The sequence below is a fragment of the Oncorhynchus mykiss genome, chromosome 2, assembly GCF_057628025.1.
Source record: "Oncorhynchus mykiss isolate SJ-2025 chromosome 2, ASM5762802v1, whole genome shotgun sequence".
NCBI classification, from domain to species: Eukaryota; Metazoa; Chordata; class Actinopteri; order Salmoniformes; family Salmonidae; genus Oncorhynchus; species Oncorhynchus mykiss.
Window position 1 is genome coordinate 35419194 of NC_143023.1, and position 25655 is coordinate 35444848.

At 42.2% G+C, this 25655-nt stretch overlaps 2 protein-coding genes across 2 annotated transcripts in view; one reads left to right on the forward strand and one right to left on the reverse strand.

The window, feature by feature from the left end:
- Window positions 1–13131, forward strand: part of LOC110534906 (igLON family member 5) — a 143786-nt gene extending 130655 nt beyond the window's left edge. Inside the window, exons 6-8 of the mRNA XM_036947247.2 lie at window positions 1985–2105; window positions 5227–5378; window positions 6582–13131. Coding sequence (XP_036803142.1) covers window positions 1985–2105; window positions 5227–5378; window positions 6582–6685 — 377 coding nt within the window. The 3' untranslated portion in view covers window positions 6686–13131. The remainder of the gene's footprint in view (window positions 1–1984; window positions 2106–5226; window positions 5379–6581) is intronic.
- Window positions 13132–17814: 4683 nt separating this feature from the next.
- Window positions 17815–24765, reverse strand: LOC110488718 (free fatty acid receptor 2). Its single transcript, XM_021561043.3, has 2 exons — window positions 24249–24765; window positions 17815–20036 (listed from the first exon to the last, which is right to left on the reverse strand). The coding sequence occupies exon 2, from the start codon at window positions 19787–19789 to the stop codon at window positions 18740–18742; it is 1050 nt and encodes a 349-aa protein (XP_021416718.3). The 5' UTR covers window positions 19790–20036; window positions 24249–24765; the 3' UTR covers window positions 17815–18739.
- Window positions 24766–25655: the final 890 nt, after the last annotated feature.

Here is a 25655-nt window from a genome sequence, read left to right on the forward strand (position 1 = left end):
GCCTCCAACTGCTCATAAATGCAAGTAAAACTAAATGCATGCTCTTCAACCGATCGCTGCCCACACCCGCCCGCCTGTCTAGCATCACTACTCTGGGCGGTTCTGACTTAGAATATGTGGACAACTACACATACCTAGGTGTCTGGTTAGACTGTAAACTCTCATTCCAGACTCACATTAAGCATCTCCAATCCAAAATTAAATCTCAAATTGGCTTCCTATTTCACAACAAAGCATTCTTCACTCATGCTACCAAACATACCCTTGTAAAACTGATTATCCTACCGATCTTTGACTTCGGTAATATAATTTACAAAATAGCCTCCAACACTCTACTCAGCAAATTGGATGCATTCTATCACAGTGCCATCCGTTTTGTCACCAAAGCCCCATATACTACCCACCACTGCGACCTGTATGCTCTTGTTGACTGGCCCTCGCTTAATATTCGTTGCCAAACCCACTGGCTCCAGGTCATCTATAAGTCTTTGCTAGGTAATGCCCCGCCTTATCTCAGCTCACTGGTCACCATAGCAGCACCCACCCGTAGCACGCGCTCCAGCAGGTATATTTCACTGGTCACCCCCAAAGCCAATTCCTCCTTTGGCTGCCTCTCCTTCCAGTTCTCTGCTGCCAATGACTGGAACGAACTGCAAAAATCACTGCAGCTGGAGACGCATATCTCCCTCACTAACTTTAAGCACCAGCTGTCAGAGCAGCTCACAGATCACTGCACCTGTACACAGCCCATCTGTAAATAGCCCATCCAACTACCTCATCCCCATACTGTTATTTATTTTATTTATTTTTCTTTGCACCCCAGTAGCTGTACTTGCACACTCATCTTCTGCACATCTATCACTCCAGTGTTTAATATCTATATTGTAATTATTTTGCCCCTATGCCTATTTATTGCCTTACCTCCCTTATCGTACCTCATTTGCACACACTGTATATTGACTTTTTCTATTGAATTATTGACTGTATGTTTGTTTATTCCATGTGTAACTCTGTGTTGTTGTTTGTGTCGCACTGCTTTGCTTTATCTTGGCCAGGCCACAGTTCTAAATGAGAACTTGTTCTCAACTAGCCTACCTGGTTAAATAAAGGTGAAATAAAAATGTAATTAAAAACACAGTCTCCTCTAAACGTTTGATGTTGAGATGTGTCTGTTACTTGAATTCTGTGAAACATTTATTTGGATTGCAATTTCTGAGGCTGGTAACTCTAATAAGCATATCCTCTGCAGCAAAGGTAACTCTGGGCCTTCCATTCTTGTGGCGGTCCTCATGAGAGCCAGTTTCCTCATAGCGCTTGATGGTTTTTGCTACTGCATTTGAAATTTTCAACGTTCTTGACATTTTTTGTATTGGCTGATCTTCATGTCTTCAATGAAAGATAGACTGTCGTTTCTCTTTGCTTATTTGAGCTGTTCTTGCCATAATATGGACTTGGTCTTTTACCAAATAAGGATATCTTCTGTCACAACACAACTTGTCACAACACAACTGATTGGCTCAAACACATTAAGAAGTAAAGAAATTCCACAAATTCACTTTAATAAGGTACACCTGACTACCTCATGAAGCTGGTTGAGAGAATGCCAAGAGTGTGCAAAGCTGTCATCAAGGCAAATGGTGGCTACTTTGAAAAGTCTGAAATATCAAATATATATGGACACTTCTTTGGTTACTACATGATTCCATATGTGTTATTTCATAGTTTTGATGTCTTCACTGTTATTCTACAATGTAGAAAAAATTAAAACAATAAGAAAAACCCTTGAATGAGTAGGTGTTCTAAAACCTTTGGTCGGTAGTGTATGTCTTAAGAAATGTATATGGCATGTATTTATCAACCTCAACCTTTCTCGACCTTGAAGGTAACTGAGCCTTTCTTTGTCTGAGCTTAACTTTTAATCACTATCGTTGTGTACATATGTTAAAGAGAATCTCTCATTTCTCCCTCCTTCTCCCTTGTTCAGACCCTCCCATGATCACAGACGTGAAGAACATGCCAGCCCAGCTGGGCAAAACGGCCATTTTGCGCTGTGAGGCCATGGCAGTACCCACGGCCTCCTTTGAGTGGTACAGAGATGACCGCAGGTAAGAAAAATACCTCCTCCTTCTCCTTTTCCTTCACTTTTTCTCTAATAGGACGGTTTTGCTAGCACAGGCTGGAATATGTTCCAGGATTCATCCAATGGCATTGAGGAGTATACCACCTCAGTCACCGGCTTCATAAATACAGTGCCTTGCGAAAGTATTCGGCCCCGTTGAACTTTGCGACCTTTTGCCACATTTCAGGCTTCAAACATAAAGATATAAAACTGTATTTTTTTGTGAAGAATCAACAACAAGTGGGACACAATCATGAAGTGGAACGACATTTATTGGAAATTTCAAAGTTTTTTAACAAATCAAAAACTGAAAAATTGGGCGTGCAAAATTATTCAGCCCCCTTAAGTTAATACTTTGTAGCGCCACCTTTTGCTGCGATTACAGCTGTAAGTCGCTTGGGGTATGTCTCTATCAGTTTTGCACATTTTGTCCCATTCCTCCTTGCAAAACAGCTCGAGCTCAGTGAGGTTGGATGGAGAGCATTTGTGAACAGCTGTTTTCAGTTCTTTCCACAGATTCTCGATTGGATTCAGGTCTGGACTTTGACTTGGCCATTCTAACACCTGGATATGTTTATTTTTGAACCATTCCATTGTAGATTTTGCTTTATGTTTTGGATCATTGTCTTGTTGGAAGACAAATCTCCATCCCAGTCTCAGGTCTTTTGCAGACTCCATCAGGTTTTCTTCCAGAATGGTCCTGTATTTGGCTCCATCCATCTTCCCTTCAATTTTAACCATCTTTCCTGTCCCTGCTGAAGAAAAGCAGGCCCAAACCATGATGCTGCCACCACCATGTTTGACAGTGGGTATGGTGTGTTCAGGGTGATGAGCTGTAATGCTTTTACGCCAAACATAACGTTTTGCATTGTTGCCAAAAAGTTCAATTTTGGTTTCATCTGACCAGAGCACCTTCTTCCACATGTTTGGTGTGTCTCCCAGGTGGCTTGTGGCAAACTTTAAACAACACTTTTTATGGATATCTTTAAGAAATGGCTTTCTTCTTGCCACTCTTCCATAAAGGCCAGATTTGTGCAATATACGACTGATTGTTGTCCTATGGACAGAGTCTCCCACCTCAGCTGTAGATTTTTGCAGTTCATCCAGAGTGATCATGGGCCTCTTGGCTGCATCTCTGATCAGTCTTCTCCTTGTATGAGCTGAAAGTTTAGAGGGACGGCCAGGTCTTGGTAGATTTGCAGTGGTCTGATACTCCTTCCATTTCAATATTATCGCTTGCACAGTGCTCCTTGGGATGTTTAAAGCTTGGGAAATCTTTTTGTATCCAAATCCGGCTTTAAACTTCTTCACAACAGTATCTCGGACCTGCCTGGTGTGTCCCTTGTTCTTCATGATACTCTCTGCACTTTTAACGGACCTCTGAGACTATCACAGTGCAGGTGCATTTATACGGAGACTTGATTACACACAGGTGGATTGTATTTATCATCATTAGTCATTTAGGTCAACATTGTATCATTCAGAGATCCTCACTGAACTTCTGGAGAGAGTTTGCTGCACTGAAAGTAAAGGGGCTGAATAATTTTGCACGCCCAATTTTTCAGTTTTTGATTTGTTAAAAAAGTTTGAAATATCCAATAAATGTCGTTCCACTTCATGATTGTGTCCCACTTGTTGTTGATTCTTCACAAAAAAATACACTTTTATATCTTTATGTTTGAAGCCTGAAATGTGGCAAAAGGTCGCAAAGTTCAAGGGGGCCAAATACTTTCGCAAGGCACTGTAAGTGCATCGACGATGTCGACCCCACAGTGACCATACGTACATATCCCAACCAAAATGAATAGATTACAGGCAACATCCACACTGAGCTAAAGGCTAGAGCTGCTGGACGCTTATAAGAAATCCCGCTATGCCCTCAGACGAACCATAAAACAGGCAAAGCTTCAATACAGGACAAAGATTTAATCCTACTACACCGGCTCTGATGCTTGTCGGATGTGGTGCGAGCCTACCAGACGGGCCTTCTATGCTCGCATCGAGGCAAGCAACAGTGAAGCATGCATGAGAGCACCAGCTGTTCAGGATGACTGTGTGATCACGCTCTCCGTAACCGATGTGAGCAAGAACTTTAAACTGGTCAACATGTAGGTTGCATCACCGCCTGGTATAAAAACTGCTGGGGCCAAGCTTCCTGCCATCCAGGACCTATATACTAGGCGGTGTCGGAGGAAGCCCCGAAAAATTAACAAAGACTCCAGTCACCCAAGTCATGGACATTTCTCTCTGCTACCGCACGATAAGCGGTAACGCAGCACCAAGTCTAGGTCCAAAAGGCTCCTTAACAGCTTCTACCCCCAAGCCATAAGTCTGCCAAACAACTAATCAAATAGCTACCCGTACTATTTGCTTTGACCCCTCCCCCCCACACACTGCTGCTACTCGCTGTTTATTATCTATGCATAGTCACTTTACACCTACCCTAATGTACAAATTGCCTAGTAAATATTTTCTTAACTCTATTTTCTTAAAACTGCATTGTTGGTTAAGGGCTTGTAAGTAAGCATTTCACGGTAAGAGGTGTGATTCAATGTTCTCTCTCGATGGCAAAGGATTGGATTGTAATGAGTAATATGGTAAAAACTCAGCTCTGTATTGGTAACACTTATCCAATCCTTTCAAATATAATCAAAATACCATGGGAGAGAGAGAGAGAAAGAGAGTGTGTGTGAGAGAGAGAGAGAACGCACTCTAATAGGGCACATTAGAATATTGTAGATTTAATTGCTGTTAGATTTTGACTATTAGAATTGTCAGGTGAGGTAGTGACAGAGATGAGGGGGCTTGTAAGTAAGCCTTTCACGGTAAGGTCTACACTTGTTGTATTTGGCGCATGTGACAAATAACATTTGATTTGATAGTTTAGGTAGATTCTTTCCAGTATTGCTAACACATTCTTTCAGATATACAATTATTTCTCTCTCTCCCTCTCTCCGTCTGTCGCTCTCCCACCCCCCCCCCCTACTCTACCCCTCTTTCTCTATCTACCTCCCCCCTCTCTCTCTGCCTCGCCCTCTCTCTCTATCTCGCCCAACTCGCTCCCTCTCTCCCCTCTTTCTCTCTCTCTCTCTCTCTCTCTGTATCAGGCCGGTAGAGAACGACAATACTCTGAGGATCAAGAACGAGAAGACGCGCTCACTGCTGCTCTTCACCAACGTGACGGACAAACACTTTGGCAACTACACCTGTTTTGCCTCCAACAGGCTGGGAGCCTCCAACGCCAGCATGCTGCTCTTCCGTGAGTCTCTTAAAGTATTCACACAAAATACACACACATACTTAAGCATGCATACGTACACACAGCTAGCCGCATGCAAACACACACTCATGCATGCATACCACAGGAGGTTGGTGGCACCTGAATTGGGGGGGACGGGCTTGTGGTAATAACTGGAGAAGACTGAGTGGAATGGGTTCAAATACATCAAACACATGTGTTTGATGCCATTCCATTTGTTCCATTCCGGACATTATTATGAGCTGTCCTCCCCTCAGCAGCCTCCTGTGATGCATACACACACAGACGTCCATACATGTGTCTAAGCTCATTCTACTTCACTCAATCACACAAGTAAACCAAACCAATGCAAACATACACCTAGTCACACACTGCATTGCCCCATCCCCATCTCTCTTACTTTCCCTGCTCACGGTGTTGGATCTCCTCATCCCCCTCCCTCCTTCCCCAATCCCTCCTTCCGTCTTTCCATCTCTTTATTCGCCACCCCATTACGCCAAAGAGCTTTTCTCCTCCATTTCTCCCTCTGTCCTGTCCTGTTCTGCTACCCCAGGAAGTTGTCGTTTCTCTCCTTCTCGCTCCTCCCGTCTCGCATTAGCCCTCCCCAATGAGCGATTTCCAACACTGTGTTCTCTCTCTCCCTCTATCCCACCCTCTCTCCCGCCTTCCACACTCTGCCATCTTAAGTGAGCCCCTTCATCTCCTCCCTTTCTCCTCTTTTATTCCCTCATTCTGCTGTTCTCTCGGCAAGTCTCCCTCCAATGACTCAGTCAGTCTCATACATCCTTCTGCTCCGCCTTGCTCCATTCCCTCCATTCCGCCTGCCTCTGTGTCTTATCTCTCCCATCATTTGTCCTTCTCCTCTCCTCTTTTACCTAATCTTCATCATTATAAATCATTCATCATCAATCTTTCATCATTATAACAAGCTGGGTCTGAACCGTCTATACGAATGGGACACAGACTGAAAATCAAACCACTCGGACTAATATCAGATCGCTTCGGGGATGGTTTTACTCTCTGTCCATGTCATTGCACTCAGACTTAATTTCTATCCCAAAATGTTTGACCTCTTTTTACTTGTAGCTTACGTTTTCTCTGGTTGTTTCCTTTTTCCCTTACGAATTCTTCTCCACTCTTTCTTCCCTCGGTTTCCTCTCTCCTTCCGGTGCCTGTCCTTCTCTCCCGGGCCCCTTGCCGCAGGGCCGGGAGCCGTGTACGGGCGAGGCGTGGCCGTCAACGTGGGGGTGAGTGCGGGCGTCGGCTTCTGGCTTTGCCTCTCTGTCTCTCTCCTGATGAAGGTCTAAGAGCTTTTCCTGGAAGTCCCGTCCCGCCTGCGGAAGGAAGAAGGAATTTCTTTAATTACGAACCCATCACTGTGAAACAAAAATGATATGCATTATTCCAGGAGCCATTGACGCATCGCATCTCACACCCACACCAACTCCCCCCTATTCCTCACCCCACTACCTCCCCCCTTGCTACCTATATTGCCACTATCACCATTATTGCCACTATCACCACTTCATGCTGTTTCCAATGAGGGTCACATTGGTGATGTCTATGATGTCTGTGTTTATTAAGAATGATAATTGTGATGATGATGATGATGATGAAAACAGATATTTAACACCAGAATAATACTATTATAAATCTAAATGATGACTGATCTACACTACTGTTGGTCTCATAGACATTTGAAGACTAGGAGTAACAACACTCCTACTTATGGTTGGAACTACTCTATAATAACAATGATTAGTTATTATGATGAGGGTCACGTGACCTTGTTGAAAGCTGTCCATTGGCCCGTTGGCCCTGTGACATTTGACCCTATGATCACACAAGTACCGTTCTCTTTTGTTTTTAACCGTGTGGCAGTGTATAGGACGCGGCTGCTACGATTGATGTCAAAACACACATGAAGGGTGGGCGGTGGGGGGTTCTATATAGTCTTTGCCCTTCTAGTGCATCCTTTTGGGATCGCAACCAAGACGAAGCACGTGAGAAGCCCCCCCCCCCCCCCCCCCCCCCCCCCATCGTTAAGGTGGTTTGTGCTCTGTCTCGTGTGTAAATATAATGCAGTACAGAAGCCATGCCGTTACTAGAGGCAGTCTATCCACATCCAACCCTCCCATTGGCAGTGGCTAATGTGGATCCTAATAAAATATCCTAATAAAATATCCAGCAAAATGACATTACCCATCAGCCTCTATTACAGTTTTCATAACCAGGAAGGGACTGTAGAAATAACAATCGTGTCTCCTGCTTTGAAGGCGTTGACCAGTCATCCTCCTTCCTTGTCGCTTGTTGATAGCATGTACCGGTTAGAGATGTTCCTGTCGTGAAACCTCCCTCCCACTCCCCCTCCTCCCCTGCACTGTGTCCGTTTTACTCTGCAAGGTTAAACTGCTATAACTTTTTTGGTGTTGATAATAATACTGATGATGTTAATAAGTATTTAAATAAATATGAAAAGTAATTCCATGTGAGAAAAAAAAAAGAACACATACTACTCCAGAGCTCATGACGAGCCGTGTGTGCAAAAACATATTTTGTACTTAATCCCTCGGAGAAATCGCACTCGTTGAACTGAACGACAACGACAAAAGACGAAGTTGTCAGGTTTTCAAGTTGTGCTCTTTTTGACAAGGATTTTAAAAACACATGGAAGTTGATCCCGGGGGAGTCTTTTCATCCAAAAGAGTCCACAGTCAATGAAATGTAATATCGTTTGTAAACGTGTCTGTATTAAAACCTTTGTTTTCATGCTGTTAACTGTATAATACATGTTACACATATTACATATATTCAACCAGCTTCCATAGCGTGTCACTCTCCAGACAGACCACCAATGATTTAAAGCGATGTATGTAAAGCAGCGTCCCTGTAAGTCAGTCAGCCCCTGTATGGCAGGACAGGCACACCAGGAGATAAAGATGTAATTAGCCATTACCTGTGGCTGGATAAGCGACAGGGCCTACACTCTCCCCTTCCCCCGGTGTCCTTCCCGCCAGCCATGGACAGGCCCCATAAATCACGTTCAATCCTGGCCCTGACAGCATCCTCCTCAAGGACACCCTCGTCCCTGTAAAGCAGACGCGGCGTGTCCTCACAAACCACCTCACCTGGGCCCTGATTGAACCCCCCCAGGGTTCAATTATCCAGCCACTTTACCTGCACAGATCAACCACTGTGCTATGAGGCTCGATGACACCCCAACTACCCATCCGCTGTCTCTCTGTCATGTCCTGCTGTGTCTATGTCTATATGCAAACTTCCCCATAGTGAGCCAACCTGAATGGAGAGGTTGGCTCACACTAGCAACTAGCTGACTACCCACAATTCCTGTGACCTTACAGGAATATGCAGCATCCGTATTCAGTATTCTGCAAATAGCTGTCATCTTTTTTTGTTTGATTTAATTTTAACCAGCAACATACCTGCTAACTAAGATATAGGAGAGGCATCCAATCTGGTTAATCTGTGCTATGATAGTGAACGTTGCCCCTAACAATCTATTCAAGAATGGAACTGTTTTAGTAATACTATTGTATGAAGTGTGCTAATATATGAAGAGATGTGAAGCCCTAGCAAGAGTGAATGTCCCCTTTAGCAGGAGGCTAGTCAATGAAAACCTGTTTGTCTCACTGAATATAGTGTGAGACGTGTTCTGTTGATGCCCGTTGCTCTATGCAATGTAGTCAGTCACTGGTATGTCTGAAGGGCAACAGACAGACCCACTTGTGTTCATCTTGTTTTGCTCAGACTCACAGGACATTGATTGGTATCGATTTTCAAGCACAAGAGCAGGTTGTTTTGGTCAGTGATTCTGTTTTTCCTTCTTTGTCGTTTTCTCTCACTCACGCTGTCTTTCTGTCTGTCTTCTCTCTTTCACATATTCTGTCTCATGTCAGCACCCAGCTCAATTTTATCAGTGGAATAAACTTCTGTATGTACATACTCTGTCCTTGAAGAAAAAACAAAAAGAAAATAACAAAAAAAAAATAAGGAAAAACATACTGTCATGTTTCTCAATGTGGGTTTGAAAAAAAGCATGTAAATGTTCGTTTTGGGGGGACTTTGAAAGAAAAAAAAAAGCTGTATCTTGTGTTTGGGCTTTAGGCTGGGGGAAAGGCTGGGAGATGTGCTTTTAAGTTCATGCAATGGAGGGCGATATGTATGGTGGGCATTTGTAATAACCCCAAATGAGTTTGAGTGTCTCCGTGAGTTAAATGTGAAAGTTAATCAGACTCTGTGTGGTTGCTGAGGACTGGAAATGGGAAAAGGAAGGATGCAGTAAATGCACGTCCTTGATGGACAGTGGGAAGAAGCCCAGACTGGTACAGACAAAGCTCTGAGGCAGAGGGAGATGGGATGACTCTGACCAGACAGTGAACTCTCCATAGGGGAGAACGAGAAAAGACAGGGAAGACACTTGATAGGATAGCAGCTCAGATAGCATTCCTAAAATGACCGCTGTGTCGTCCCTCCTGATCTGCTAGCTTATCAAGCGAGCGCTTTACACTTTAATGAGATGGTGTGGTGTCATGTAGCTTGACCTGTAATTACAGCACAGAGACATACTGTATGATTCCAATGGTCGTAAGTGGTGCATTCACATGTGGTTGATCACCCCCAACAATTGGGGGGGGGGGATGCTAATTTTACGGGCACCACTCGAGCATTGCTAAGCAGCACTTTTTGGCTTAGGTTGATGTACATAATATAAACGAACTTGCTTCATTTATATATTAGATTATTTAAATGTTTTGAAGAAAATTATAACCATATTTGGGTGGTGTGTTTTTTTTTATTTATGAGTGACAAGTCTGGTAGTATATGAAAATACAGTGGTAGAGTAGCAGTAGAAGCTAGATAACTATACACCCAGTCACCGTTTGAATGTACTCGTTTTTGTGTTAGATCCTGAAACGCTATAACCACTATATTCCCACATCGAACACTTCCTCAACACACTTTCAGTTCCAAATGCAATGGTTAATCGATACATTGGACTGGATCACATGAAATAGAGCAATTTCTCCCCAGAGTCACTTTACAAGGGCCCAAAGACAGAATTGTCAAGTGTCTATAGTAAGGCCTTAGAATAAAGAGCATAATTTATCATGCCTTGATACAAGACACCCCTAATTGCACATTGATTTTCTCCCCATCTCCGAAACAATTTGGCCGAGCTATATTGTCAACTAAGGTAACTATGTGTTTAGAGAACATACAATGAAGAATGAGTCATTCGTCTTACTTTCATGTCAGTTGAAAGAGTAGCTAGTCAAGGCGCATTTTGTTCTTTCTGATAATGAGATGTCTAACAATTGTCTGTATAATGGCACCTTCTAGTACATTATATTTTATTACTGTACTCAATTAAATGATTGATACCAAATGTTAATTTTGGAAATGTCAGTACCTATCGATACTGTGTATCTAGAGGCTTATGTCTGACAAACACAGCCGACTCTTTAGTAGGAGTCTAGAACGATAGGATGTACAATAGAACAAGACGAGATAAAGGGGAATAGAACCGTAGCCATGATAGTATTTGGTCAATATTCAACTAACATGATAAATTATCAGAAATATGTCAGATTTTCAGTACCGGTACTATGTATCGGTTATACACAAGAAGATATGTCTTATTGAGGGACAGACTCATTGATATATAAATGATTTCCTTAGTACCGGCCAGGTCTCTCCAGCTTTTGTCCTTCACACAATAGCCCACTAGTTAGATAACAATGTGTTATCCTAATGATCTATAGTTCACCAGCTATTCTAAAGGCCTGTTCAATTCTTATGAGCAGAGTCAACGTTGCGAGTGTATTTAAGCTCCAGTAGATTTCCATTAGCTGTACTAATGAGTGCATCGATACACAACATGCAGGACTGAGGTGAGCTACATGATGGAAATAGGTCATTATTAGATAAACATGCTGACTAAATGTTGCCAAGCAGAGGAAGTGATATTTGCCTTGACTCACTGAGGGCTAAGCTTGGAAGTTGAATGAGGTAGCTAGGTTATATAGTAAGTTGGTAGTAGTTGAATTGATAGACACACAAGGACAGAATTGATTGAGCAAAAAGATACATTTATGTAGATAGGTGGATATTTTGTTAGTTTATCATTTCTATTCTGAATTCTAATTAGGATATATTATTATTAATGTAAAACATTGACAGTATTTGTTTGTGTGGATAGTGGGTTAAAGTAATACTTGTGAGCCGCATAGGCAAGAGCTGCAGTCACTTACTCCCACCTCCATCCACACAGACAGGCCGGCACTACAGCTGGTTGCTTGTCAACCACCCTCTCCTCACTAAGAATGTAGCTAGTGGATAATTAACAGTGTACCAGTGTTGGTCCATCCACAGCTGGAATAACAGAGAGTCTGCACACTACCAGGCAACAATGGAGGCGCCCACCAGCCGGCCTCCTTAGTCATGGGGTGGCAGGTAGCCTGGTGGTTAGAGTGTTGGACTAGTAACCAAAAGGTTGCAAGATTGAATCCCTCAGCGGACAAGGTAAAAATATGTTGTTCTGCCCCTGAACAAGGCAGTTAACCCATTGTTCCTAGGCCATCATTGAAAATAAAATGTGTTCTTAACTGACTTGCCTAGTTAAATAAAGGTAATAAATAAATAAATTAGAAGCCTGCCTAACATCTCCAATGCTGAGTGCCCCATTACTTGGCCTTTGTGAGTCACCAGCACAAACCTGCCACTTGGCCAGTCAATCAGCTGGGTAAATATTGGTTGCCGTGGCGAAAACTGACAATGGAACTATATTTCTTTCTTGTCGAATGACAGCATCAAGTGATGTTCTGGCGTGTGTTCATATGATAAAATGGGAGAGAACCTGTACGGTGTGATTAAGTCGCAAACTGTCTGAGACTGTCCTATTAATGTGAGATGTATAGATTTGAATTTATGACACAATATACGATTGGGTTGTCATGACACTGTTGTTTCACCAGAGCAATTTTGAAACTTCTGGGGAAAAAATGACAATCAGGTAATAACAATGCACAATGCACAAAGACAAATGTCATTTTTATCAGTGCGAGAACTAATAACAAATATTAGGGTGTCTTAGGTGTCCAATGCAATCCAGTGGATGAGTCTACTCTAGAATGCTTGGTTAGTGTTTGCAGACATCTTATGGAGATGTCATGCCCATCTCTCTCTCTCTCGTTGCCCCTCTGGCCCACGTCCTTCTCCATCTCCTTTCCCTCTCTGTGGAGAAAACCTGGCACCTGTGCCCCCCCCCCCCCCCCCTCCCCCTCTATGCCAATCCCGCTGCCTGCTGCCTTGCCACCTCTCTGTAGGCCACCCTGGTAAATCTGTGTTATTGATTTGTGAGTGTGTGTGTGTGTGGATTATCTGACCTTCACATGGCAGGCATGTTGGTTTCAATCTACCCCTGGACCTCAACATTATTATTTCTGTCTGTGTTGACTTTTCAAGATTGCATCGATATAACATACTGAACAAAGCAAAGGAACACGAGCAGCATCGTCTTCCATCTTGACATATTTTCTGTGCGGTGAAGCGATGTTGATTAGGATGACTCTTTTGGTTCATTTGATCTCCGTTCTGTCTCTGTTTCTGTCATATCTATGTGAGTGGACTGTTTTTTCTCTCCAAATCTATAGAAGTGGAGTTTAAAAAAAAAGAAAATAAAATATATCAGAGGGAGAAAAAAAATAAACAAATAATGTTGTTTTTAACAGAACTCTGTGTGAGTGGTTGATTGTTGTCGTTGTTTAAACTTTTCACCTGATGCTTGATGTCAAGTTGTACATTGTTTTTTTTGAATAGGAGTAAATCAAGAGGATATCTAAATGCAGAGGAAAACAGACAGCTGAAAATATAATACCTTAGTACATAATCAATATGACCTTAAAGTTCCATTAGATTGCTGTAAATTATTTACACACTTTCAACGGGAGTAAAGATCACTGAGAGATGGATGGAAGCGGCAGTTTACTAATACATGTCAGAAACAGTTGCCAAATGTTATGCTAATGTTTCTGTTGAGGTGCACAGAGTAGGTCAGTCCCCACTTCTCTTGTTTATGATAATGTAGAACATATTTAATCCAGTGAAAGGGGCTATAAGAGGGTTAGGCTGTTTGTTTCCATTTCAGTCAAACTGCTTCTGGCTGTGAGTGGTACGGGTTTGGGGGTCAACTTTTGGGTGAGGTCAAAAATGTGGTTAATACTAGGTGGACAGCGGAGTCAAAGTAACTCGGAGCGTATTTTTTTAACTATTTACCTAAACATTGATGACGATGAGTCGCACCCCTCATATCCGAAAGTATCCTAAACACGCAGTATGACACACTGCACTATGCATCAGAATATATGTAAACCATACAACAACTGCTCTTCTTACAAAAACGTTCAGAATAAAAAATAAAATAAACTTTTTGTACATGAAACTAATTCCAGCTTTAATGATGGTTTGCTAGTACTTTTCAAAGTAAACAAATTCATTTTAAATGAGATAGAATCTCAAACATTGACATTGTATTCTTCACACAGTAACCACTTTGTTGGTAAGTAATTAGCTAGCTGACATTCTGTCCAATGAGCACCTTATCATTGTGAAATAGACTGATGGTTTTGGCGTTGTTTGTGACTGTAGACTGCCTTTTGCTTACCGTTGCAGACATCAAGAGCGAGGCCTATTTGTCTGTAAGACATAGACTCGTGTCGTCTCTGACGTAACAGGCGCTGAGAATTTGTCTTGTTTTGGAGCGTGGCCTATTAATGGAACATTGGAACAATAATGAAGCGACAAAAAAAAAAACAAGCTGACATCTCATTGTCTTTGGAAGGAAGCTTGACATTCAAAGACACTGTTCGAGCAGTCCTTTCACCACTGGAGTTTGTAATGAGAAACAAACGCATGACAAATATCCTGGACCTGTGTGTGCTTCTGTCGATAGCAGGCCCAATACCAGGTTAGTGTCTTCCAATCATACTAGGATGCAAATAATCTCACAAATACATGTTTTATGTTTATGATGTTTCAGCATATTCAGTGTCATAATTCATACTTATTATACAATATCCCTGAGCATATTACAGAGTATATAGATTTACCTAATTGCATAAATTCTGCCTTTCTGTTTTGACTTCCATTCTTGCAATAACAAGACTCCTGTTGACAACACTAATGATCTAATTACTTTCAGAAGTCTATAGAGTCATGAGTTGTTTGTTTGTCGAGATAAGAGGACTAAATCTGATTAGTCAGGGAGAAAGTCACTCCAACTCTCTCATTTTGACTTTAATAAAATACTGTGATCATCTCCAAATACACCTCAACATCATGGGCAAGCTTTGGGGCAAATGCCTTTGAACTGAAGGTCTTGGTGTTTTTGTTTTGTTTTGTTACCTTGATAAGGAAGCATTCACTGGCTGCGCCCTCACTCAGCCCCGTTATGGATGGTAACGGCAGAGAGGTTAAACGTGAGAGCGAGGGGACAGCACAAAGCTCATTGTCCTGGGTAAGACAGAAACACATTTGCCTGGTCCCAAATCTGTTTGTGCTATCTTGACAACTCATATGGCCGTTGCTTGGCATGATAATGACCATAGGATTAAGCATTAAAGGCTAAGAACTAGCTCTGATAAGAAATGAACACATCTGCCTTTATTCTTGGAATGTCTTATTGTAACTCATTAGAGTTTCTCATAATTTTTGATGTCTTTGTTGGTATTGCTGTTGTTGTTGTCATTGTTGTAATTGTCTCTCATTTGTATCCTTTGAGAATTTGTTTGAACCCAAACAGTTAGCAGGGAGGCAATTCAATTTAAACTAGTGGGCTATGCATCACCATAAAGAAGCCTAACCAAGCTCAAATCTATAAAAATTCTAGCCACATGGAAATTTCCTTTCAGTTCATCTTTTTGCCTGAGTGGTTTCGTGACAGATCCAGATATAATCACCCCGGCACAATGCATTGTGGATTCTATTGATCTTTGCAGGGAATTGAAACTCACCACAGAACAAGGCAAAGAGGGATCGTGAAATGATTATGTGCAAACCCCTCGTGCGAAAGAGAAGGTTCCTCCCAGGGTTTCTCCAGTGGGGTGCACGTTACAAAGTCCTGCACCATTTACAGAACCATGAGTCTGTTGTTTGGCCACAACTGCATTACCAACATGGCCTGAATATGTCGTAGTAGTTATACTGTATGTCATATTTCACTATGGTTAAATGTCAACAATCTGACATATTTCTAACGAGCGGCAGGTAGCCTAGTGGTTAAGAGCATTGGACCAGTAACTGAAAGGTTGCCGGTTTGAATCCCTGAGCCAACGAAAAAATATACTGTTGTGCCCTTGAGCAAAGCACTTAATCCTAATTTCTCCTGTAAATCGCTCTGGATAAGAGTGTCTGCTAAATTACTAAAATGGAAATGTCATGAGATACATGGTATTGCATCTCCTGCCCCTACTAGCACCCCCCTCTGTGCCCCAACTCCTCCTCCAGGTACCCCTCACACCCCCAGACGGACCAGTGGGTTCTCCTCTGTATCACTAGTGGGTTCCACCCACACCACCTCACCCTAACCTGGACACACCAGAGTGGGGAAGATAGCCCCTACCACTTTGTTGGCAGCAACTGCACCCTTCACCCTGCCTACCCTCACACCAACCAATCGCACAGCCTGATTCCAAAGATCTCAACTCCTAATTGGATGGGAGTTGAGTTTACTGTTTACAGGTGACGGACAGCTCCAGAAATGAAGTGTACGTAATCAGTGTGCTGTCCCTCCCCCCGCGGGGGTCTGTGGATGCTGGGATCTCCTACACCTGTAGTGTGCAGGATCACCCTGCACTGGACTGACCCCTGTCTGCCTCCTTCTCCTGGGGTGAGCTTTAGTTAACACTACCGTATATTTCACTAGACTAGTTCTCATATGGCTCAAATATCTAGTCTCAGCCAACAGCTTGCATGGCATACCTGAGTGAAATCAAGGTTTTCCTTATCAACTTTTATACATGTGTGCTTCCACTACACACAGATTCAGTCAATCATGGGCCTTCAACGACTGTAAATTGAATTCACCCTCAGGTCTGTCCTCATTGTGTGAGGTCCATAACTGTATAACTTTGCATTGCCTTTTTGTCTACGCTCACAGACGCAGCCCCCGATGAGGTGATTGGATGCTTGAATATCCTTAAGATCTGTGTCTTCTGTGGAGTGACTGTGGTGTTTTCCATTGCAGGTAATTACTGTATGGTCGCACTCACATGATCCCACAAGGATCATGGGAAATGGAGTCGTGTAAATAATTGTGTGGTCCATGTCTTGAGCATCAGTCAATTGGGTTGTTTTAGATATCGTCTTTTTCTCCGCAGCACTGACAAGTGTGGGAAAAAAAACAACTTGTGTCCTATGTACGGTAAGTACATGCACACACACACACACAAGCATGCATACACACATTCTGTTTTACAGCTCTATCTGTTTAGCTATCCAACATTGTGAGAAAAAGTCCAAGAGCATCTGATTTTCTGTAATTAATAGGCTACCCACAACAGCCTCTATACAGATGTTTACTGCATGATACATTTCCTGATCAAATGGCACACTTTTTATGTCAGAGAGTATGCTGGGTTTTTACTGAGGGACTTTTTTTTGAGGGGGGACCAGTAGTTTTGTCTATACTGTAAGCACATGCCTCAGCACGGTTTTAAAACGAACTCTACACTCTCTCACTTGTCCTCCTTAATGTATATTCTACCCAGCTCACACAGTCTGTAGCATCCCCAAATCATGATACAACACTGATGCTATGTGAAGCTTTAGGTCTATGTTGCGTGTCGAACGGAAGCCATTTTGCAATCGTGTCAAGGGCTACTGTGCTGCTGAATGCTTTTATTAGTCATATTGTACTCTAGTGTCAAAATGAATGTCTCATGGATGGTGTGGCTGTCAAATAGATATATGCAATAATCAACTCAACCTCTGTTGGAGCGTAATCCCTGAATAACCGGATTAAATAAAGTCAAGGCACTTCCTGGCGTGAAAGTATTGAATCTATGGGTTTATGTTGGTGGTGTGGGCTTTCCTTGCTCGTGTTACAGGTACTGTACAGCAGCTGGCTGTATAGTATACATGCACCACCCATGATACCTTATCAGTGACTATAGTCTCTGTGTAAATATTTGAGAGGCTCATCAATTATCATAAGTTACACGGTATTGGGAAGTATGTCTGAAGGGATGGCCGTCATATTGTACATGTTATGACTCCAAAACAGTAGCAAGAACCAGGGTTCCACAACAACCTGATTATGTCCAAGTATGCCATTGCCAAACGTTTTGCTTGTAATTGTGTAACCTGCAGTTCAACTATTATAGTATTTTTGTTCCTGTAATTCACGAAATGAACATGCTTTTATTTCAACATCAATATTTTTATTTGGTCCCAGAATCAAACAATGAAGGTCCCAGATGTTAGAGGTGTATACAAAATGGGACAGTGAGTCCACATTCATTTTACAAAGCCAATAGTAGTAATCTATGGACACAATGAATCACAAGTACACACAAAATCCCTCACTTACGCATGTGTGCTCATGCATGCACAAGAAAACACACACAAAAAAACACACACACACACACACACACACACACCAACTCTGCTCAGTGCTCAGATTCAATTGAATAGCTAGCACACACAGTGCATACTGTATCATCGTTCCTTTTCAACCATATGCGATACTACTGTGACACTTGTTTGAGATGCTTATCTCTCAGTGCTGAGAGATGTTGTTCTGATGTGTCTCTCAGATGTTAGAGCTGATGTTCTCTACAGTTGACATCACCATAAACTGCTCCTAGTTGTGTAAATGGGCTTCACCCTTGTGAAATACAATTTTCAACAATGTTGAAATAAACACTTCACCTGCTAATCAATGATACTTTTCTGTTCTGTTTTACAATCTTATCAGGCAACCCTATACAACAAATATACTCTCAAACTTATTTCATGTCACAGTAGGTGTGTACTTATAATACATAATTGGCAATGACTGCACTTGATTCCAGCTATCTGCAGCAAGGCGGTAACTCCCTATTGTGAGCCCTTGTTTTGTGTCTCTCAGGAGGAAGGCAGGCTCCGTATCTCCCATATCCTGTCTCTAATCTAAGTAGGAAGTTTGCCCGCCAATGATCAAACAGAGACGCATATACAGTAAATGACAGTCTCTCCTGTCTCACATGTAAAAAAACATAAACATCAGAGCACTCATATCTTGCCTCTAGGCATGGAGAGCACAACATCTCATTTCAGTTAATACAGGCCCTATTCAATTAGCTTCAGATAGCATTCATCTCTGCTTGTTTGGGTCCCTTATCTATCGGAGGCTCGCTCATTCCCTTCCAAGGGGACCAGTGAATGTGACACTTGGCCAGCTTGATTCTGGCCCCCTGCAGCATACTCCCTAGGGTCCCTCTGACGGCTGAGGAGGAGAAGTAGAAGATAAAGGGGTCCAGGCAGGCGTTGAAGGTGCTGCAGAGCAAGGCCATGTCCCTCCAGTCGGGGTTCTTCCTGGTTATAAAGCCCACAATGTGGGAGACGTTGTAGGGGCCGAAGCAGAAGGCAAACACCAGCAGTGTCCCCAGAGCCAGGCCGATAGCACGGAGGCGTCTGCGACGCCCAATGTGGGGCAGGCCGGAGAGGATACGGATGAAGTTGATGTAGCAGAAGCTGCAGATGAGGAAAGGTACACAGAATAGAACCAGGCAGAGCTCCAGACGCACAGGCAGGAGGATTGCCAGTTGCTTCTTGCTGAAGTCCTCATAGCACACATTCCTGGAAGACACAATGTTGTCGCTGTCACTAATGAGCACGTTGGAGACGTTGGAGAATTCGTAGATGTTGGAAGAGTTGGTTGTGGAACTGAGGGAGTCTTGTGGTGGGTTGTAGTAGGGCATGATGACGACAATGCTCAGGTGGAGGATGGAGAAGATCCAGATAAATACACTGGCCACCACGGCATACAGGGGCCGGCGCTTCAGCGAGTGCTGGATGGGGAAGGCCACGCCCAGGTAGCGCTCCACACTGACCGCTGTCAGGAATAAGGTGCTAACGTAGATGGTCATGTAGAAGAAGAAGCCAGATAAAGGACAGAGGATGTAGGGTAGACTCCAGGTCATATCGTCCGTGACTTCCTGCATCTTGAAGGGCAGGAAGAGCAGGAAGAGGAGGTCCGAGATGGTCAGGTTGAGGAGCAGGATGTCGATGGGTGTGGGTTTTTGCCTTACCTTCTTGCTGAAGGTGTAGAAGGCCACAGCATTGGCCGGGAGGCCCGTCAAAAAGGTAACAAGGTAGACGGACAGACACAGCGCAGTGTGGCACTCCTGCATGGTGGCCTTGGAGGTGGGTACAGTCACTGGAAGGCACAGGGAGCAAGATCTGTCACATCATCTCAGTGCAGTCTGGGGGGATGAAAACGTTGCAGTGCAAAGGGCTTGATCTGTCAGACAGTCTGAGGCTTCAGAGGTGAAGGCTGCTTATTGGGTCAACAGCCTGGAACAAACCAGGTTAGACAGCGTGGTTTTCCTGTCCCTGACAATAAAACCAACTCATCGTCTCTTCATGGGCTCCAAGACTCTGATGGCAAGAGAGGATAGAAAGTGATTACCACACGGCACAATACGGTTTATGCCTTTTGTCACTCACTACTCATCCCTTTTAAGTATGCCAAGTGGAGGGTGTAATTGAAACAATATCCATGTGCTCAATAATCACAATACAATACTAGCAGATGAAATAGGGTTCAGATTAACCGCAGTATTTTGAATATTGGATGAATGAGGTGCCCAATGTAAACTGTCTGTTACTCAGGCCCAGAAGCTAGGATATGCATATGCATGGTAGTATTGGATAGAAAACACTCTAAAGTTTCCAAAACTATTAAAATAATGTCTGTGAGTATAACAGAACTGATATGGCAGGCGAAAACCTGAGGAAAATCCATCCAGGAAGTGGGATATTTTTGATGTGGGTACTTTTCTATTGAATGCCTATACAGTATCTGTTGGGTTAGGACATAGATTTCAGTTCCTATGGCTTCCACTAGATGTCAACAGTCTTCAGACATTGTTTCAGGCTTGTATTCTGAAGAACGAGGAAGAATGAGACCTTTCTTTCAGTGCTGTAGAAAGAAGCAGGGCTGGTTTGCGCCGATTGTGCACCGTTCGTTGTTTTTCCTTTCTATTGAAGACGCTATTGCCCGGTTGAAATATTATAAATTATTTAGACAATAGACAACCTGAGGATTAATTATAAACATTGTTTGACATATTTCGACGAACTTTACCGGTACTATTAGGATGTTTTCTTCTGCATGGCGTGACCGCCTTTGAGCCAGTGGATTACTGAACAAAACGCACTAACAAAATGAGTTTTTGGGACATAAAGAGGGACTTTATCGAACAAAACAAACATTTATTGTGTAACATGGACTCTTGTGACTGCAACCATATGAAGAAAAAATTAATCAGGTAAGTGATTCATTTTATAGCTATTTCTGACTTTTGAAATTTCTTTACTTGGTTGTAAAATGTTTGTATGCTTTTGCAAGCGGGGCGCTGTCCCCAGAGAATCGCATGGTATGCTTTTGCCGTAAAGCCTTTTTGAAATCTGACACAGCAGCTGGATTAACAAGAATTTAATCTTTAAGCCGATGTATAACACTTGTATTTTTATGAATGCTTAATTGGACTATTTCTGTATTTAGAATTTGGCGCTCTGCAATTTCACCGGATGTTGAGCAGGTGGGAAGCCACCTTCCCACCTGCCCATAAAAAGTTTTAATGTGAATTTCATGCCAAATAACTACAATAAAACCAAACACTCGGAGAGACAATATGGTCAGTATCTGTTGGGAACTTACTGTATACCTTTAGATTTGATGGGCATCTGGGTTTTGTTTAATGTGATGACTCAGGATGTGTGTGTCTGGCACATGGTTCTGTATACAAACAGTCTCAACACGACATTATTGCTTCCTGTGTCGTAGTTATAATATTGTCTTATCATTGGATGGACACCTGTACTTCTTATACACACAAACACAGAACAGCTTGTAAATATATTGGCGCGTACGTCCACAAAGGGGTAATGCATGGTCTTAGCTGCTACCATTCTTTATCCTTGTTAGTACAACAGTGTTTTAATTTCCTGTTCTTAAACATCTCCAATAGGTCAACAATGGATGAAACCATCTCTGACATCATCAAAGGGAAGTCCTAAACACAACACTCACAATTAAGAAAGAGCTATAACTCATTCTGCCACAACCAAGTAGCCCTTACTATAGTCTTGTTCACCAGCCTTGTGCCGAGAGGCTGTCGCTACTCAGGTCAAGCATTCGAGAGAGTTATTATAGCGTGTCTGCACTGAACTGAATTGTATTATCTTACCCTCTATGTACTTCCAGCATCATATAAAGGATAGTGTAATAAGGCATATACTGTAGGTAAGGCATGAGCGTAGGAGACAATTAAACCAACATTACCTCCTTGTATGGACCATCGACTAGCTAATATACTGTACGTATGGGAAATTCCTCACTGACACTTTTACTGGCAGATATGACGACAGTGGAGGATTGCCAGCAAGTCCAATCAACTCACTGACCTCTTTACCAACTCTTCACGTTGTTTTGTACATTTTCTACCATAGATAGCTACAGTATTCCATTCCACTGTGACCGGGACTGACCGCTAGAACACCAACGGCCTCTTGCACGGACTCTCTGCAGCTCACCACACATGCTTACACACGTAAGCTCAAACTCACACACATGCAGTACTATTCAAGGGTTTTTCTATATTTGTACTATTTAATCCATTGTAGATTAGTAGTGACAACATCAAAACTACGAAATAACACATATGGAATCATGTAGTAAGCAAAAAAAAGTGTTAAAATCAAAATATATTTCATATTTGAGATTCTTCAAAGTAGCCAACCTTTGCCTTAATGACAGCTTGGTACACTCTTGGCATGCTCTCAACCAGCTTTATGAGATAGTCACCTGAAATGCTTTTCCAGCAGCCTTGAAGGAGTTCCCATGTATGCTGAGCACTTGTTGGCTGCTTTTCCTTAACTCTGCAGTCCAACTCATCCCAAATCATCTCAATTGGGTTGAGGTCGGGTGATTGTGGTCAGGTCATCTGATGCAGCACTCCATCACTCTCTTTCTTGGTTAAATAGCCCTTACACAGCCTGGAGGGTCATTGTTCTGTTGAAAAACATATGGTAGTCCCACTAAGCGCAAACCGGATGGGATGGCTTATCGGTGCAGAATGATGTGGTAGCCATGCTGGTTAAGTGTGCCTTGAATCACATCATAACACCACCTCCTCCATGCTCCATACGGTGGGAACCATGCGGAGATCATCCGTTCACCTACTCTGCGTCTCACAAAGACACGGCGGTTGGAACCAAAAATCTCAAATTTGGACACATCAGACCAAAGGACAGATTTCCACCGGTCTAATGTCCATTGCTCATGTTTTTTGGCACAAGCAAGTCTCTTCTTATTGGTGTCCTTTAGTAGTGGTTTCTTTGCAGCAATTAGACCATGAAGGCCTGATTCACTCAGTCTCCTCTGAAAAGTTGAGATGTGTCTGTTATTTGAACTCTGTGAAGCTTTTATTTGGGTTGCGATTTCTGAGGCTGGTAACTGCAACAAACTTATCCTCTGCAGCAGAGGTAACTCTTGGTTTTCCTTTCCTGTGGCGGTCCTCATGAGAGCCAGTTTAATCATAGTGCTTGATGGTTTTTGCGACTGTACTTGAAGAAACTTTCAAAGTTCTTGACATTTTTCGCATCGATTGTCCTTCATATCTTAAAGAAATGATGGACTGTTATTTCTCTTTGCTTATTTGAGCTGTTCTTGACATAATATGGACTTGTTCTTTTACCAAATAGGGCTACCTTCTGTATACCAACACTACCTTGTCACAGCGCAACTGATTGGCTCCTACGCATTAAGGAAAGAAATTCAACAAATACACTTTTAACAAGGCACACCTATTAATTGAAATGCATTCCAGGTGATTACTTCATGAAGCTGGTTGAGAGAATGCCAAGAGTGTGCGAAGCTGTCATCAAGGTGGCTACTTTGAAGAGTCTGAAATCATTTGTTTTTTGGTCACTACATGATTCCATATGTGTTATGTCATAGTTTTGATGTCTTCACTATTATTCTACAATGTAGAAAATATAAAAAATCAAATGAAACCCTTGAATGAGTAAGTGTGGTCAAACTTTTGAATGGTACTGTACGTAGTCGTGGGAAGTAGGGGTGCTGAGGGTGCCCCCTGAAAATCGGAATTACATTTTTTTTAATAATCTTTTTAAATATTTAAAATCTCAGCACCCTCACCCCCAAACTACTTTCCACGGCCACACACACACACACACACTCCATGACTGCTGCTACTGGACTACTATTTATTATTACTGCACAATGTCTATTTATTATTAACATTGCGTATCTATTGCACAATTTCCCAGTCTTGTAAATATCCGACTTCAATTTGTGAGTGCCTTCTGTATTATATTTTTGCTAAAATAAAAATTGTTTGTTGTTGTTTTTATTTGTACTACTCTTTGTATTCACTTACTTGTTTTTTCTATTGATGTTGCATTGTCGAGAGGTGAACCTACAAGTAAGCATTTCATTCACTGTGTACTCCACGTAGGCTTACAATATATCATGTGTACATGACGAAAAAACTAACTTGACTAGAATTTTTTTGTAGATACTTTTTGAAGTAGCCAAAATAGAGATAGAGTATTAAAGCTTACATTATTCCACCGTGGATATCCTGCCAGGTCTGACAATTGAGTCTGGATCTTCTTTACTTCATTCCTCCCTCTGTAGCTCCGACCGCCTATCGACTACAGCCAGCCACGCTGTTTACAGCCGAATCTAAACATCCAACGCAGTTAATGGCAAATTATTATTAGATAAACACCACTGATATCTATCACCAGCGCACTCCAAACATGGTTTCCGTAGTAACACTGTCCTGCGATAGAAGCTGGATGGTCTTAGGGCTTTGAGGAACCAGACTGTCTGCTCTATTGCTTAATAGATGTAGACTGTTATCTGGCCTCTTGAATTGAGAGAAAGAGAGGAGGAGGGAGAAAACACTGCATGAGGAAGAAAAGTGACTCACGTCGATTATAAGCCGCCTATAACTGCTCCTCCCTCGCTACCATACCAGTTTGACTAATTTAACATTGACTGTGGGGGGGAGAGTTCATTCTTTCATTCTGTAGGCTAACTGCAGTGGGAAATCCCGCAACAGAATACCCACTCATACTAGCAAATGTGGTCAAAATATTTATTTAGTTGTCCTACTTGTGTATCATAATTGTCAGTGTGATTGGTGGTGGGAAATTTTAAATTCAGGCTGTAATAACAAAATGTGGAATAAGTCCAGGTGTATGAATACTTTCTGGGGGCATTGTATCTTTACTTTAGATATTCAGAGGCAATCATTAAGTAGGGAAAAGCATGTGGTAAAATAATAAATATATTCATTTTGATATACAGTGAACTCAAAAAGTATTGGGACGTTGACATCTTTCTTTGTTTGGGGGGATGGATTTGAAATGATATAATGACTATGAGGTTAAAGTGCAGATTGTCATCTTTCATTTTAGGGTGTTTTCATTCATATCGGGTAAACCGTTTAGAAATCCCCCCCCCCCCCCATATTCCCATATTCCTAGCACACAATGATTACATCAAGATTGTGACTCTACAAACTTGTCGGAAGCATTTGCTGTTGGTTTTGATTGTTTCAAATTATTTTGTGCCCAATAGAAATGAATGGTAAATTATGTATTGTGTCATTTTGGATGAACTTTTATTGTAAATGAGAATGGAATATGTTTCTCAACACTTCTACATTAACGTGGACGCTACCATGATTACGGATAGTCCTGAATGAATCATGAATAAGGATGAGTGAGAAAGTTACACACTTTTGGAGCCCACTGTAAATACGCCTGAAACTCAACTTCCTGTTTTACATTGTTTTGATGACTGGAAGAACCCTTCAAAGTATTACGAAATCACATATCTATAAAACCCAAGAGCTACAGCCGACACAGACAATCAGAGTGTATTATGCAAGTTTGTGTATCCCATTTTGTGAAACATTTTCATGGGGGGCAAGGCATCACTTCAAATATTCTCAGAAG

Bases quoted from the DNA above. Each gene is read 5' to 3' on its own strand.
- LOC110488718 (XM_021561043.3), bottom strand. From the start codon at position 19,789: ATGCAGGAGTGCCACACTGCGCTGTGTCTGTCCGTCTACCTTGTTACC.